A 16,014-nucleotide genomic window follows, 5' to 3' on the forward strand; every position below is an offset into this window, starting at 1 on the left:
GACAAATCCTTTTACATGTATACTTAGGAAGGTTAACACAGGCTTAAAGTTGACATTAAACAGAGTCATTAATGCCAGGCAAGATTTATTCTAGAATAACTTAGTATTAATAACGGTACAACAATATTGACTAACTAACAATCACCTGGTCGGAAGATCACAAACATGATTTGGTTTAAACATTAGTATTTAGGGAACCAATAGGGAGTGTTAACTAACCCAAAATCATCTGGTCTGAGGACTTCAGGCATGATAGGGTTTGAATTTTAACACTTGGAGAACAAATAAGGAGTGTTAACTAACCCAAAATCATCTGGTCCGAGGACTACAGGCATGATTGGATTTAAGTTTAAATACTTGGAGAACAAATAAGGAGTGTTAACTAACCCAAAATCATCTGGTCCGAGGACTACAGGCATGATTGGATTTAAGTTTAAACACTTGGAGAACAAATAAGGAGTGTTAACTAACCCAAAATCATCTGGTCTGAGGACTACAGGCATGATTGGATTTAAATTTAAACACTTTGGAGAACAAATAAGGAGTGATAAGTTATCATAATAAACAAAGGAACGATTCGATTAATAATAGTACCTTTTAAGGATATTTACATTCCAGGGGCGGGGTATTACATGACTATCCAAGTCCTCTAGAAAATATGCCCCAATGCCTGAACATGAGGTGATGCGATATGGTCCCTCCCAATTTGGTCCTAATTTTCCCCAGGCTGGGTTTTTCGCAGTGCCGGCAACTTTCCTGAGTACCAAATCACCAGGTTCTAAGGGTCTTAGCTTGACCTTGGCGTCATAGCCCTACCTAAGCTTCTGCTAGTAGTGAGCCAGCCGAACCATTGCATTTTCTCTTCCTTCTTCGATCAAATCCAATCCTGCTTCTAAGAGTTCATCATTGCTGGCAGGACTGAACCAACTAGTTCTCAGAGTTGGGAAACCTGTTTCCAAAGGAATGACAGCTTCAGACCCATAAGTCATTGAAAAAGGAGTCTCCCCAGTAGATCTGCGAGGTGTAGTTCTATAAGCCCAGAGCACATGTGGCAACTCTTCGACCCACTTTCCCTTTGTGTCATCCAACCTCTTCTTTAAGCCACTAACAATGACTTTATTAACTGCTTCAGCTTGCTCATTCCCCTGAGGATAGGAAGGAGTAGAGTATCTGTTCGTGATCCCTAGTTCGCTACAATAACTCCGAAATGCGCTACAGTCGAACTGTAAGCCGTTGTCCGAAATGAGAGTATGAGGAACTCCGAAACGAGTGACAATACTCTTCCACATAAATTTTTGCACATCCACATCTCGGATATTGGCAAGAGGCTCGGCTTCTACCCATTTCGTGAAATAGTCGGTGCCGACTAGGAGGTACTTTCTGTTTCCTGCAGCCTTGGGGAACGGACCCACTATGTCCAAACCCCATTGGGCAAACGGCCATGGACTAGATAGTGGGTTGAGGACTCCAGCTGGCTGGTGTATGTTCGGTGCGAATCGTTGACATTGATCACATTTCTTCACATAGTCATGGGCCTCTTCTTGCATGTTCGGCCACCAATATCCCTGAGTAAGGGCTTGGTGGGCCAATGATCTGCCTCTAGTGTGACTCCCACAAATCCCTTCATGCAATTCTTCTAGTAGCGACTCAGCTGCCTCTGGGTGAATACACAACAGGTATGGTCCCGAGTAGGAACGTTTGTATAACTTTCGGTTTTCGGATAGCCAAAATCTGGTAGCCCTCCTTCAGATCTTGTCAGCCTTTTTTCGCTCTTCTGGCAAGGTATCATCCTTCAAGAATTTGATTAGGGGATCTATCCAGCATGAACTTTCTCGAATCTGGTGCACTTGAATTGCATCCCCTCCTATTCCAGTGGGCTCATGGAGATCCTCCACAAGGATAACTCTCGGCAAATCTTGATCCGAAGAGGTAGCTAATGTGGCTAAAGAATCTGCGTGTGCATTGCTACTTCTAGAAACATGTAGCAAGCTAAAAGATTCGAATTCCCCTTGCAGACGTTTGACTTGATTCAAGTATCCTCGCATCCTTTCATCCTTTGCTTCAAACTCCCCTTGTACTTGGCCCACAACTAATCTCGAATCCGAGAACAATTTCACGACCTTTCCTCCCATTCTTCGGACCATAGCCATTCCCATCAATAGGGCTTCATACTCGGCCTCGTTATTGGTCGCGCCAAAATCCAGCCTTAGCGATTTTTCAATGATGATTCCTTCTGGAGATGTCAAGACCAGCCCCACTCTAGAACCTTTTCAGTTCGCAGCGCCATCTACGTACACTTCCCATCGAGCAGGATCTTGTTGAGAAATCATGCCAACTGATTTTTCATCCATGCCCCTCGTTACTGCTACTTCTTCTAAACTGGGCTCCGTGAACTCGACCACCAAATCCGCAAGGATCTGTCCTTTGACTGAAATGCGAGGCATGTACTTGATATCAAAAACCCCTAGAATAGTGCCCCACTTGGCTATCCTCCCCGTGTAGTCTGCACTTCGAAGTACTGTCTTAAGTGGGAGTTGCGTGAGCACCACGACAGTATGAGCTTGGAAGTAATGGGGCAATTTTCGCGTTCCAAGTACTACACCCAAAATGGCCTTTTCCAATGGTACGTATCTGATCTCGGCTTCATGTAGAGACTTACTTACACAGTAGACCGGCCTTTGTATGCCTTGATCCACTCTTATCAGCACTAAACTTATAGCGTGGGGGACCACTGCGATATAGGCAAATAAGACCTCATCTGGCTCAGGGCTAGACATAATTGGTGGCCGAGACAAGTAGTCTTTAAGTTGTTGAAAAGCCGAGGCACATTCTTCAGTCCATTCAAATCCCTTCCACTTGTTAATCAGCGAAAAGAAGGGCTTGCATCTGTCCGCGGACCTGGAGATGAATCGGTTTAAGGCAGCTGTCATTCCCGTTAACTTCTGGATCTCTTTCGGATTCCGAGGAGGCTGTAGGTTTCGAATAGCCTTTATCTGATCAGGATTGACTTCAATTCCCCTGTGCGTTACCATGTAACCCAAAAATTTGCCTGATCCCACACTGAATGAGCGCTTTGACGCGTTCAAATGCAACTTATGTCTCCTCAAAGTTTCAAAAACATCATCAAGATCCTTCAAATGCTCAGAAATAACTTTGCTCTTAACCACCATATCATCTATATAGACCTTAATGTCTTTACCCAGTTGTGATTCAAACATTTTGGTCATCATCCGCTGGTAGGTAGAACCTACATTTTTCAGACCAAACGGCATCACTTTATAGTGGTAATTACCAATGGGGGTAACAAAGGCGGTTTTCTCCTGATCATCAGGGGCTAGTGGTATCTGATGATATCCTTGGAAAGCATCTAAGAAACTCATCAGAGGATGGCCGATAGTAGCATCTACTAATTGATCAATCTTCGGCATAGGGAAAGGGTCCTTAGGACAAGCCTTGTTCAAGTCTGTGAAGTCCACACAAACTCGCCACTTTCCACTTTTCTTTTTTACCACCACAGTATTTGCCAACCATTCGGGGTAAAAAACTTCTTTAATAGCCCCAGCCTGTTTGAGCTTTTGCACCTCCTCCTTAACTGCCTCAGCATGCTCTCTGGATGGCCGCCGAGGAGGTTGCTTCTTTGGTATACTCAGAGAGTTAACCTTCAAATGATGGCAAATGAACTCCGGGTCCACTCTTAGGGCTTCATAAGTACTCCATGCGAATACATCAATATTTCTTTTAAGGAACTCAACTAGCTCTTCTTTCTCTGATTGAGGTATCTGAGATCTGATTTGAAAGTATCTTTCAGGATTGGTCCCAGCCAAAACCCGTATTAAGTCCTCGCATTTTACACCTTCATCCTATCCCTCGACGAGTGACAACCATCCCTTTAACTGCTATAGGTCTTCCTCCGTCCTAGCCGAGGATTCACCCTCGGGCTCGTGTCGTATGGCAGCCACCAGACATTGCCTAGCCGAGGATTGATCTCCGCGGATCTCACAAACGCGCCATTCGGAAGGATATTTGACTTTCTGATGCAGAGTGGAGGAAACGGCCCCTAGCGTATGTAACCAAGGCCTGGCTACAATCGCCGTATAAGGGGAATAGACATCTACCACAATGAAGTCCACCTCAACTATTTCCGAGCCGGTCTGAACAGGTAGCCGTATCTGTCCTTTCGGAGTAACCGTCCTTCCCTCGAAGCTGACCAGGGGGGAACAGTATGGAGTCAAGTCACCAAGCGTGAGATTCAGCCCCTTGAAGAGGTCAGGATATATGATCTCCACTGCGCTACCCTGGTCCACCATCACCCTCTTCACATCATATCCACCGATCCTGAGTATGACTACCAAGGCGTCATCGTGAGGCTAAATGGTCCCAGCTTTATCTACGTCCGAAAAGCCTAAAACTGGCGGCCCAGTCTGTCTAGGGCTCCTCGGATTTCGGTCAGCATCTCCTACTGGCAGCCGAGCCACCGACATAACCTTTGTCAACCGGGATCCTGTTTTCTCCCTGGCGCTGCAAAAATGACATTAATAATACCTAATGGGGGTTTTGTAGAATCCCTCTTTTCGGATTCAGAATTCGGTTGACCTCCTCGGCCACTGGAGTGATGCAGAAGATGCCTCAACTTGCCCTCACGGACTAGTTGGTCCAAATGATCCCATAAGCTTCTGCAGTCTTCAGTAGCATGCCCATGGTCCTGGTGGTACTGGCAATAAAGATTATGATTGCGTCTCTCCGGATTCCCCACCATTTTACTCGGCCATCTAAAGAATGACTCGTTCTAGATCTTTTTCAGGACTTGATGAACGGGCTCTTTGAACACTGCATTAATTGCGAGTGCCCAGCGAAATCTCTCCTCGGCTTATTGTTGTTATAACGATCCGACCTAAAGTCCTTCCTGTCTTGGGGGGTAACTTTATCCTTACCCTTCCCTTGCTGCTGATCCTCTTCAACCCTTTTGTACTTCTCAATACGGTCCATAAGCTAGCGCATGCTAGTAACAAGCTTGCCGGACAAGGATGTTCTTAAACCATGATCAGTGGGGAGGCCTAGCTTGAACGTCTCTAAGGCCATCGCGTCAAAGTTGCCTTCCATATCATTAAACATCTCCCAATATCTATCCGAGTACGCCTTAAGTGACTCGCCCTCACGCATGCTTAAGGATAGCAGAGAAGACAAGGGCCTGGCCACCCTTCGGCATGTGACGAAACGTGAACCAAAAGCTTGAGTGAGCTCTTGATAAGAATCGATGGAGTCAGCCTTCAGGTTATCAAACCACCTCATGGCCACGGGACCAAGACTAGAGGGGCATACCTTGCACATCAGAGCTTCATCCCTGGAATAGACAGCCATTCTTTGGTTAAAATGGCTGACATGCTCCACAGGGTCGGTTTTGCCGTTATAAATAGTAAAAGTTGGCTGGTTGAAACGCCGAAGAAGCTCCGCCCCTTCGATCCTACGCGTGAAAGGTGACCTGGAGATCTGATTCAAGGCCTTACTCATGGCATCATTGCCCACCCCTCCATGCGATGGTCCTCGAGGTTGCTTTTTACGAGGGTGCTCATCCTCATATGAAAAAGTTTCACTGATTGGAGTTCGAGACCGCTGCTCATAGGTGATGTCCTGTCTGTTATCCGAGTCGTCATCATGATGCGAGGCAGCACGTTTTCTTTTCTCATGGCGCAGCTCCCTTTTTAACCTTTCAATCTCTATTTGCATACTATTTTTCTCTGCATGAGAAACGTGACTTCCGCCACGAGGCTGAGTTCGTTCAGTATGTGTAGTATGCACACTACCTTCACGGTCTTGCCTCCGCTCCAAATTGAGAAAATGATCAATATGCTGGGATGCCCCAGATTCCGCCGGTTGTTGCCCCTGTTCAGCCATGATCAACTGCTACTACTTTCCCTTACATTCAAGCTCTCCCTATAGACGGCGCCAATTGTAGGGTTGGTATTTGTGGCCCAAGCCCAAAGACAATTAATTTGTAGAGTATGGGTGAAAGAGCTAGATTAAGTATGGGATTGATAACAATGGATCATAGCTTTTAAACACAAGCTAACATTAATTTGCACGTAAACTTTGATAATCCGAAGAGCTACACTATTTGTTTTTCTGATGAACAAAAATCTTAGGGTTACAACCAAGTTTCATCCCCCCCCCCCCTCTTGTTAGGAGCTTCCTTTCTTTATATAGTCGCTCTTGCCCTCATCTCCATCGTCCACGTGTTCCTCATCCATGAGTTTGTTGAAGTACATGTCACGTCAGGCATCTTCTTTTAACTCTGTGTGAGTGGCGATAGGTTAGGATGCACTTTTCAAGGGTCTTCTCCACATAAATGCGGCCAGAAAAGTTGTTGCAGTGCATTAAATACGGTGGCAGCAGCTTTCCCCTTAGATATTTCTCCATGCTTATCATTCCATAGCATGCTTAGAGCTTATCTTGATCAGGTAGAGTCCTCGGAAGGTCATTCTGGCCTTTCACACATTCAATTGATCTATGATATGGCGTCAGAGAATTACAACCTCTTTGGACTGTGATAATTCTTCCTTTTGAGGGTCCCACTTCCAGCCGGGCTCTGCCTTTTCCATCTTCCTCTTCTCGGTCGTAAAATAGCCCTCCTATGGACCTTCGGCCCATCACGTTGAGCCGGGCCCTTTTTGCCCCACAATATATATGTATTTGAATAAGATATATTTTTGTTAGAAACTATGATTTCATATATATGATTATGGACAATTTGACTATGAATTGATTTTAATACCCAAACCAATGGGAGTTATTCATTGGTATTCTAATGCCCAGTCACGGGGATATAGCATGACCATAGTCATAAGATTGTTAAGAATATGAATTACGTTTGAATATTTGAACTATTTTGAGTCCTTAAAACTACATATTTGATTTTGAAAATGTTTGAGTATTTGAACTATTTTGAGTTATTAAAAATGCTTATGTATTTTTGGAACCTATTGTAAGGTATAGCTTTTGATATATGGAAAATTGACTACTTTTTAAACCATCTATGATATATGTGTAACATTAAAGTGTGTGATCTATTTGCAACTTATTATTTTAAGACTATAAAAGTTCTTTAGTTATTTTTGAAAATCCATAGTATATCATAACTTTTGAAGACTCATATTACATCTTATTTCTTTATAGATCTATTGCTTGATAGAACTTGTTAGAATTTGGGTTACTTATTGAGTTGTCAGCTCACTCCTTTTTTCCCCTCCAGTTTTAGATTGTAAAGAATAACAAGTTTTGGGACTTTTGATGTTGTGTTGTGAGCAGGAAAAGAAGCTTAGTGATTTTGGGATTAGATTGTCTTCTAATTGTTTTATATTTATTGGCCAATTGGCATTATGTACATGAGGTTTGGATTTTGTTCCTATTAAATTATTGGAGATCTATTCATAAAGAAATTGTTGAGGTATTTTGAATTTATTTGAATTAATTTTTGAGGATAAATTTTAGTTGCTAAGAAAGTCTTGCACACTTGTAAGGTGCTTACTTTATAAGTGTGTGGCAGTTGTCACGTGCCTATCTTTATACTTGGGTTCGGGGTGTGACAAGAAGATATTGACAACTTCTCACAAAAAAAGAAAAAAAGAAAAAGAGACACTGCAAGATTTTTAAATTTTGGACGGGGTTTTGAACTGCACTAAGAGATCTACTAAGAGATAGGGTATTTTATGACACGGTTTATTGAGATTATCCTCTTACCGTACATGCCTACGTGGAATTCATATGTAGATGTAGGAGTCACGCATAGAGACATAGAATAAGAAATGTGTGCCCCTCCCGAAAATTAAATGCGACAAAGATTGGAGAAGCCAAACCTGTAAATTCCATTTCCACATGGCATACCAAAAATACTATAAAAATAAAAATATCAAGATAATGACACACCAAACAAGAGAGAGAGTACAAAATGGGGTTAGGTTACAACAAATTAGGAATTAATGAATAAGGGAATTAATTAAACCCTAGGCTAGTATTATATATTTTAAGCAAATGAGGCAAAGTTATAGTATCAAAATTGCGTATTACTACACAATTTAGAAGGAACACAGGTGGTAATGGTATTCCAAGAGAGGAGAAACAAGTGAGGACAAAGAGGAAGAGACTACAGAAGCCGATTTGAGACGGCCACAAAAACCATCCTCCTCATCACCTCAGCCGGCTACCCTCTCAAAAAAACTAGTTAATACTTTTCTCACCTTCTCTTATCATTCCTTAAAAGCTAGCCCTTCTCATTGGATGACCTAGTCATATCTAACTCTCTCTCCCCCCAAATCACTCTATCAACATTTTGCACTCTTTCTTACTTTTTAAGGTTAATGGCTAAAAGGTCTGTGAAGAACACTGCAAATGCCAATAACAATACCAATACCAATACCAATAACCCCGCCACGACTAAAGCAAAGCGGACACGCAAAAGCATCCCTCGTGACTCTCCTCCACAGCGTAGCTCCATTTACCGGGGTGTCACAAGGTTAGACTAATGAGTTCATAATGGAATGCTTTCTTTTGTTGGAATATGTATATATGTGTTCATTTGTGTTAAGCCTTAAAACCAGTTAATTTTATTCATCTAGGCATCGGTGGACGGGTCGTTATGAGGCTCATTTGTGGGATAAGAATTGCTGGAATGAGTTACAGAACAAGAAAGGAAGACAAGGTTCTTGTTCTTCTCCCTCTTTTTAATCTTTAATCTTTTTTTGTTTAAAAAATACAACTAAATATGTTTTTTTTTTTAAATTTTTTAATTTTTTTCCTGCAGTCCTTATAATTGAATTATTGATCATTTAACAGTTTATTTGTTTTCTAATACTCTATTTGGGGTTTGATGGTGGATGTGATGGTTTCCAACTTAAATGCAGTATATCTAGGTAGGTTTGGTATATCCTTAAATTATGTATTTTCTATTTTAATCCTTTCATTTTCAAACAGTAACTATTGAAGGAAGGAAATGTCTGGTAGAAAAAAAACTATTGAAGGAAATAAAAATTTGGAGAGAAAAGCTTCTTCTTAATTATTTCCCTTTTCATCCTTTCTTTCTTTCTTTCTTTTATTTATTATTTAATTTGAGATGTTGGATTTGTTAGGGGCATATGATGATGAAGAAGCTGCAGCACATGCATATGACTTAGCAGCACTGAAGTACTGGGGACATGACACCATCCTCAATTTTCAGGTACATTTTTCTCATCTCAATTAGAATAATCATTATGATTTCCTAATTATGTTCACATACATAGTATCATTTATCAATAGGCAAAATTAACCCCAAAAAAATCACTTATTGGGCTTTTAAAAAATTTAATGAATATATATATATTTTTTTTTTCTAATTTACTATGATAATTGTAGCTATCAACTTATGAAGAAGAACTCAAAGAAATGGAGAGTCAGTCGAAAGAAGAATATATTGGGTGTTTGAGAAGGTAATTCTCTAATTTCTACAGATCTCAATTCAAGAATACCGTCTTTACTGGAAGATATCGTAGATGTTGGATTGTTATTTTTTATTTTCTAAATAATGTGATTCAATGTACAGAAAAAGTAGTGGATTTTCCCGTGGCGTTTCAAAGTATAGAGGCGTAGCAAGGTATTAGTATTATTCTTATTATTTTAGGCCTTTTAATCATTCAATTTTCATGGGACACTTAAATGTGAATTAATGTATTGTTTTTTTTTTTCATTTTTTTTATTTATCAGTGTGGCTATGGACTTCGTTAATGAAATTCTTGACTCTGTTTTTATTGTACCATCTTAGTTCTCTTCTGACTTCACTTTTTACAACCACAAACTGTCGCTAAGAAACTAATGAACCATCTTTTGTTAATGAATTTCTGAAGAACAATATTTAAGATGTACTTAATGTTTTTTTATTTTTTATTTTAAATAAAGTTAAAATTATATATATCCAAAAAAAAAATCACACAATAACATATGAAATTATTCACTTTTATTAGAGGAGTCCTCCATCTTCTCACAAATGTGAGCCTTGTGTGGAATCCATGGTGAGACCCACACTTATGTGCAAAGAGGAAGGATTTCTCCCTTAGGAATGGATAATTTTTAAAGAAAGCCAATAAATTATTAACAAGTGTGTTTTATTTTTTGAAAAATATGTAAAGTCAAAATTGTCAAAATAATTAGGAATCCATTATAATATATTCTTATAAAAATGTTACTCGTCGTCTCGCTCCATATGCTATAGTTACCAAATTTCTGTATTTTCATACATACAGACACCATCATAATGGAAGATGGGAAGCTCGTATTGGCAGAGTCTTCGGCAACAAATATCTCTACCTCGGAACTTACGGTAATTTCATACCTACAGTATAAGCCTACTCTTTTGTATTCGTTTTGAGATAGATTTATCTTTCAAGGGGACGTACAGCAATATTATGCAAACTTCAAAATTAAAACAATGCTATTCTTTGGCTAAAGCAAAAGACATTAAAACAGAAGAATAAATTTGACAGACAGTACTTTCTTTAAAAGAAAAAAAGAAAAGAAAAAAATACAGTATTTTACTATTATCATTTTTTGTGGGAGATTCGAATTTTAAATGACATTGTTAAAAAAATTATAAAAAATTTATTTAACTTAAAAGTGTATAGAAATATTAATGCGTATATATACATGGCCAAAAGAACCTGTTAACAAAACATCCCTATTACTGTCAGCATATGGTCTATTGGTAAAATTATAAGTCCATACATTTACTATTTACAACTCAACACATGGCAAATTATAACAAAAGTTGTAGATTTTTTTTATGTTTTTAGCATTGCTATCCATTCAAACACTCATGCTCCATGAATGCTAAAAAACGTCCTCATCCACGCCACATGTCAAGTGACAACCAATCCAACATTTCAAGAGAGTCGATGCTGTACAAGTACAACCCATTAACACCAAATAAATACAGTTAAAATGGAATGGGAGACTAGCTCTCATGAAAAAAAAATAAATAAATAAAAGAAAGTAAGATAAATAAGTTGCTATTTTAAAATTGACAAATCATATAAGGGTCAAGATAATGGGATAAAAAAAGAAAAAAGAAAAAGGTGAATCTATGCAATCAAATTGAGTTAGTTGGGATATAGATCACCAAACCTCAACTGCTTAGTCAGCTATTTAAGATTCATTCACTAAATTAAATTTTCGAACTCTCCACCAAATTTTGCACACAAATTAAATCCCCTCAATTAATTATATGCTAGTTTTATTACCAAATTACCCTTGCTTCATTTTCGTTTAATATTATTTTGGATGCAGCTACTCAAGAAGAAGCAGCCACAGCATATGACATGGCAGCCATAGAGTACCGCGGACTTAACGCCGTTACAAACTTTGACCTTAGCCGTTACATCAAGTGGCTACGTCCTGATAATAACCAAAATAACCCTAACAATCATGAACCAAATTCGAACGATGACCTTAATCCAATAATAATACCAAATCCAAATAATGAGCTTGGACTAAGCTTTATATCCCAGCAGGCCAGCTCAAGTGCCAGTGACACACCCCAAGCTCCACCACCAATAAGGCCTGGCGGTGGCGTCGCCTCGGCTTCGTCCGCGTTAGGGCTCCTGCTGCAATCCTCCAAGTTCAAGGAAATGATGGAGAGGACATCAGTGATTGATAATCCGTCAATCCCTCAAGAGTCAGACCCACCACGTCGAACCTTTCCGGACGATATTCAAACCTACTTTGATTGCCAGGACTCCGGTAGTTATACTGAGGGTGATGACATTATATTTGGGGACATAAACTCATTTGCTACACCAATTTTTCATTATGAACTTGAACCTTAAATACCAAGGTAAGAGCAATAGAGAGAGACATTAAAGATATTCACCCCCCCAAAATGTTTCTCTTCTTTCTTTTGAATATGGAGGCGAGTTTGGTAATTGTTGTTATTAGTTCATTTACATGTAGATACATAAAGAAATAGACATTCATTTATCAAATGTTTCTTCTAAATAAGACATTTGCATGCAAGTGTGCCTCAATTTCAATTTTTTATTGTTCAACTGCTATGTGCCCCTTCGCTATGATTTCCGGTTTTGTCATTTGTGTTTTTCCAAACTTCATAGGACCAAGCACTCCCGCTTTCTTTCCATATCTACGGTCCCAGATGATCTTCGATATCAACTAATTATACATATAGTATCTTAAAAATAAGAACAAAGACTACTAGTATTTTGTAATGTGGCACGTTATTCAAATAAAGTTTGGCATGTGACACATTCTTTACATTTGAAAACAAGACCTTGACTAGATTCCAACTTCAAATGACTCCTTGAAACTGGACCTTGACTTGAACTCCATTCCCGGGATTTAGATTCTCTCCTCTCTCTCTCTTTCTCTGTCTTTTTCAATTTTTTAATCCACCTTAGAAGTTTTATTTAAATTGGACTAAAGCACCAATGCATACATCATAAATGTTTGGGGGAACAGTTTCTATCCAAACTAACAAAAATAAATAAATAAATGAGCTCTTCTAACTAATGAATGAGCTACCCCATTACCCTGTCAACCAATATGAGAAAACAAGTATTAATAATAATAAATAAATAAAAAGCTGTAGCTAAATACTCTGTTTCCTGGGTGACATGGCCAAAGTGAAAGCCAATTCTCTAGCGAACTCAACAGCTCGGCAAGCTGCTATAGCTTCCACCATCTCCATTGCAGTTGGAAGTGAATTTTTCTGTGAAAATAAAGCAACCATAGCAAATCCTTCTGAGTTACGGATAACAACGTCAAGTCCAACTTCCCTTGATTCTTCAAATATTGCCTTGTTAAAGTTAACTTTGTACCAGTCATAGTCTAGAGATTTTTTTTTTTTTTTTTTTGATTGGGTCATAGTCTAGAGTTTGTTACCTAGAACTACTACTAATTATTGAAGATGAGATAGTGGTGGCTCAGGCTCACTCGAATTCTCTCAATTTCCCCTCATCTGCATCACAGACCGTATGCAATGGCAGCTGCCACTCATTGACTCAAAACTTGTTTATGCGAAACTGTCAATACCATATTTTGTCCAGCTCTAAATTTTGATAGAAATTCGGGTCTTGAATCAAGGAACTTTATGAATTTAATGATTAAAATCCATTTTGTTTTTAGTTGATTTTGATCAGTTTGACCAAATTTGCTTAAGCATTAACTAAAATCCGATCACTTCGTTGAATCATTAAATTCCCTTCATCATACTTGAATTGGGTGAGATTTTGTGAAAAAGAAAAAAAAAAAAAAATTACCAATTTGGGGTTCATTTCATTAAGTCGGTTGTAATTTTCTTTCGAAAAGCGTGACAAATTTTTCTAAGATATTGCCTTAACTTTTCCTTATGTCTGAATGATCCCAAATCTTTGGAGAAAAATGGACATTGATTTTCTTTGAAGTATATATGTTTCTTGGAATTATATCTTAATCGTGGAAATTATTTGGTTTTTTGCGGAAAACTTGCTATTTCTATCGAGTACATCGGCACTTAAAATGATTCTCATATTTCTTCAATTTGGTATTGTAAATTTCATTGAAAAAATACACGTGTTTCATTCCTTAAAAGCCCATTTAAATTTTCCTTTTATAAAAAAATACTATTTTTATTTAATTTCATAGATATAGGAGTATTTTGGTAATTTAATAATTTGGGATTTCTTGTGTCATTTAGAATTAGGTTTTCAATTAGAATTAGAGTATCCTCCAGCTTGGTTTGTAAATACCTTTCCATCCATAGCTAACAGTCCTATAGTGTTAATTCTACAATGCAAGTTCATGAGGCGATTGGAAAAGCTTCGTATTTTTATCCCCTTCCTTTAGCCAAATCATTCGAGACTTTTGCCTCCAGCTTATTTCCTCGAACAACACATTTTCTCAAGTTTTTTGTTGACCCATTTCCATTGCATCTTAACATAATCAATCTACCTCCTTGATCATATCCAATGATTAAATGCAAGCTAGCAATGTGTTTTTCCTCTTGTTACATTTCCAAACTCCATTTCATTCCACTTTTTCAGATCCAACTTTAGCACCTTCAACTTGTAGGGTAAAACACGGCTAAGCGAGCCTGGAAAATGATTAGATACCCACTACCCCCTCATCCTATCAATAAACCCCTTTAGCTTTTACCTACATGTTTTCAAATCTAACAAGTTCCAACTCCATTGCAAAAACCTATCACTACAAGAAAAAGGGGCTATTGCGGCATCCTAAAAGCGCCTCTAAAGGCACCTTTGACCTTTAGCAGTGGCTACTATTGCGACGGTTATCAACACCACCTTTTAAGTGCCACAGTAGATCTATTGCGGCGATAATAAAAAGCACCACTATATAGGTAACTTTTAGAGGCAGATTTGGTTTATTGCGGAGGGCATTTTACCGCCACCATATAAGGCTAGGAATTAGGTGAATCAACATTTAGCGGTAGTCCAAACTATAGGTGTCCTCATTTAGCGGCGGGCAAGAAGCATTGCTACAAGGGTTCTCTTAAAATGTTCTCAGCACACTTTTAGCAGTGCTTTGGAACACCGCTATAGGTAATTTTTTTTTTTTTCCCCAGAATAACCTATTTACTCATAACAAATACTGATAGCTTGCTGTAATACAAAGAACCTACTGTTTACACAATACAACAAATGTTTCCAAACTAACACAATATATTATAACATGTGATGAAGTTGAGAAATATATTAACAATATAAATAATAGTGTCTACATGATACCATCATCATCAGATTGACAAAAAGATGGGGTCCTACGAATAAAAAAACAGCCCAAACTAATTAGTTAATTACATAATCAAAGTTCCAAATTGTTAGAGGATGTCCTTCAACACTTGCAAAAGATGCGGTTGTTATATGTAGTTCTTTGTACACAAAAAAAGCCCTCGAACACCAACATTAAACCGATTACATTGTTCCTTGAGAGCTGGGATGCACTTGATGGGATGAAGTTGATGATCTTTAGTTAATAAGTTCATATAATAATAACCATGTTGAAAAACACAATAATATGCATAAAAAAAATGCAAACATTAAATACATTTATGGAACATTAAAATGTAATACCTGACTACCATGTAAAGATGTTGCACTTCTTATAAGATGTGAGCCATTCTTTCCTCCATATCTTCAAATTTCCTAAGTTTTTCTTGCCTTTGATCAAAACATGCTAGTTTTTCCTTCATAGTAATTCCTCCTTCAGTTGTGCAACTTCATTGTCCCTTGATTGACTTGATTGTATGTGAAAGTCTGTGAAAGCACTTCTACTTCCGTCACTTGGGTTTGGACCAAATCCTACCCCACGTCCTTTGCACTCCTTACCCATCACCTTTGCAAATACATCATCCGTTGACCATGCAATACTACCGGTTGTGTCAGATGACTGCAATTGATTTGCAGGTTCAGTCAACAATTCCTCCATTTGAACCCGAACCAAAAAAAAAAAAAAAAATTAGGCAGCAACTTCAAGTAATAGCAATAGCAAGTAATTATCATCATTAGGTAATAAGCAACAGCTAAATAAATAAATTAGGCAGGAAATTTTAACCAACAACAACAACAACTCATAAATAAATTTTATTTTAAAATGTTTCCACAGTCTAGAATGATAAGAGCTGGTAGAGCTCTTCCAAGATTGTGACAGTCACCTATGCACCCACAAAGTTTCATTTAGCATCCTTCCATAAATAATAACAGAAGATAAACACAAACCAGAACTATACAACAAGAAAAATATGTAAATAAAGGATTGATAAGAACTATTTAAGCTAAGAAAAATGGTGAGTGACTGACTAAGAAGGCAGCCGTGCTTCTTAGAAGAATGCAAATTGAAAAGAGAGAAAGTAAAGGGATTAGAGAAGAATAGGATTAAGAATAGACTGAATTCTCATTGCATGGCTCTTACAATCCATCTCCACGCCTTTATACAATTCTTGAACACAACTAACTGACTAACACTAACTGCTAGCTAGCTATA

At 38.5% G+C, this 16,014-nt stretch overlaps 1 protein-coding gene across 1 annotated transcript; it reads left to right on the forward strand.

The window, feature by feature from the left end:
* The first annotated feature begins 8,046 nt into the window (after window positions 1-8,046).
* LOC111986476 (AP2-like ethylene-responsive transcription factor At1g16060) lies at window positions 8,047-12,033 on the forward strand. Its single transcript, XM_024018110.2, has 7 exons — window positions 8,047-8,506; window positions 8,610-8,692; window positions 9,120-9,208; window positions 9,385-9,458; window positions 9,572-9,622; window positions 10,269-10,345; window positions 11,308-12,033. The coding sequence occupies exons 1-7, from the start codon at window positions 8,352-8,354 to the stop codon at window positions 11,844-11,846; spliced, it is 1,068 nt and encodes a 355-aa protein (XP_023873878.1). The 5' UTR covers window positions 8,047-8,351; the 3' UTR covers window positions 11,847-12,033.
* The last annotated feature ends 3,981 nt before the right edge of the window (window positions 12,034-16,014 follow it).

The sequence above is a fragment of the Quercus suber genome, unplaced genomic scaffold (assembly GCF_002906115.3).
Source record: "Quercus suber isolate HL8 unplaced genomic scaffold, Cork oak 2.0 scaffold_158, whole genome shotgun sequence".
Lineage (NCBI taxonomy): Eukaryota > Viridiplantae > Streptophyta > Magnoliopsida > Fagales > Fagaceae > Quercus > Quercus suber.

Coding starts and splice junctions, on each gene's coding strand:
- LOC111986476 (XM_024018110.2), top strand. CDS start 8,352: ATGGCTAAAAGGTCTGTGAAGAACACTGCAAATGCCAATAACAATACC. Junction 8,693..9,119: donor GAACAAGAAAGGAAGACAAG/GTTCTTGTTCTT, acceptor TGGATTTGTTAG/GGGCATATGATGATGAAGAA. Junction 10,346..11,307: donor TCTCTACCTCGGAACTTACG/GTAATTTCATAC, acceptor TTTTGGATGCAG/CTACTCAAGAAGAAGCAGCC.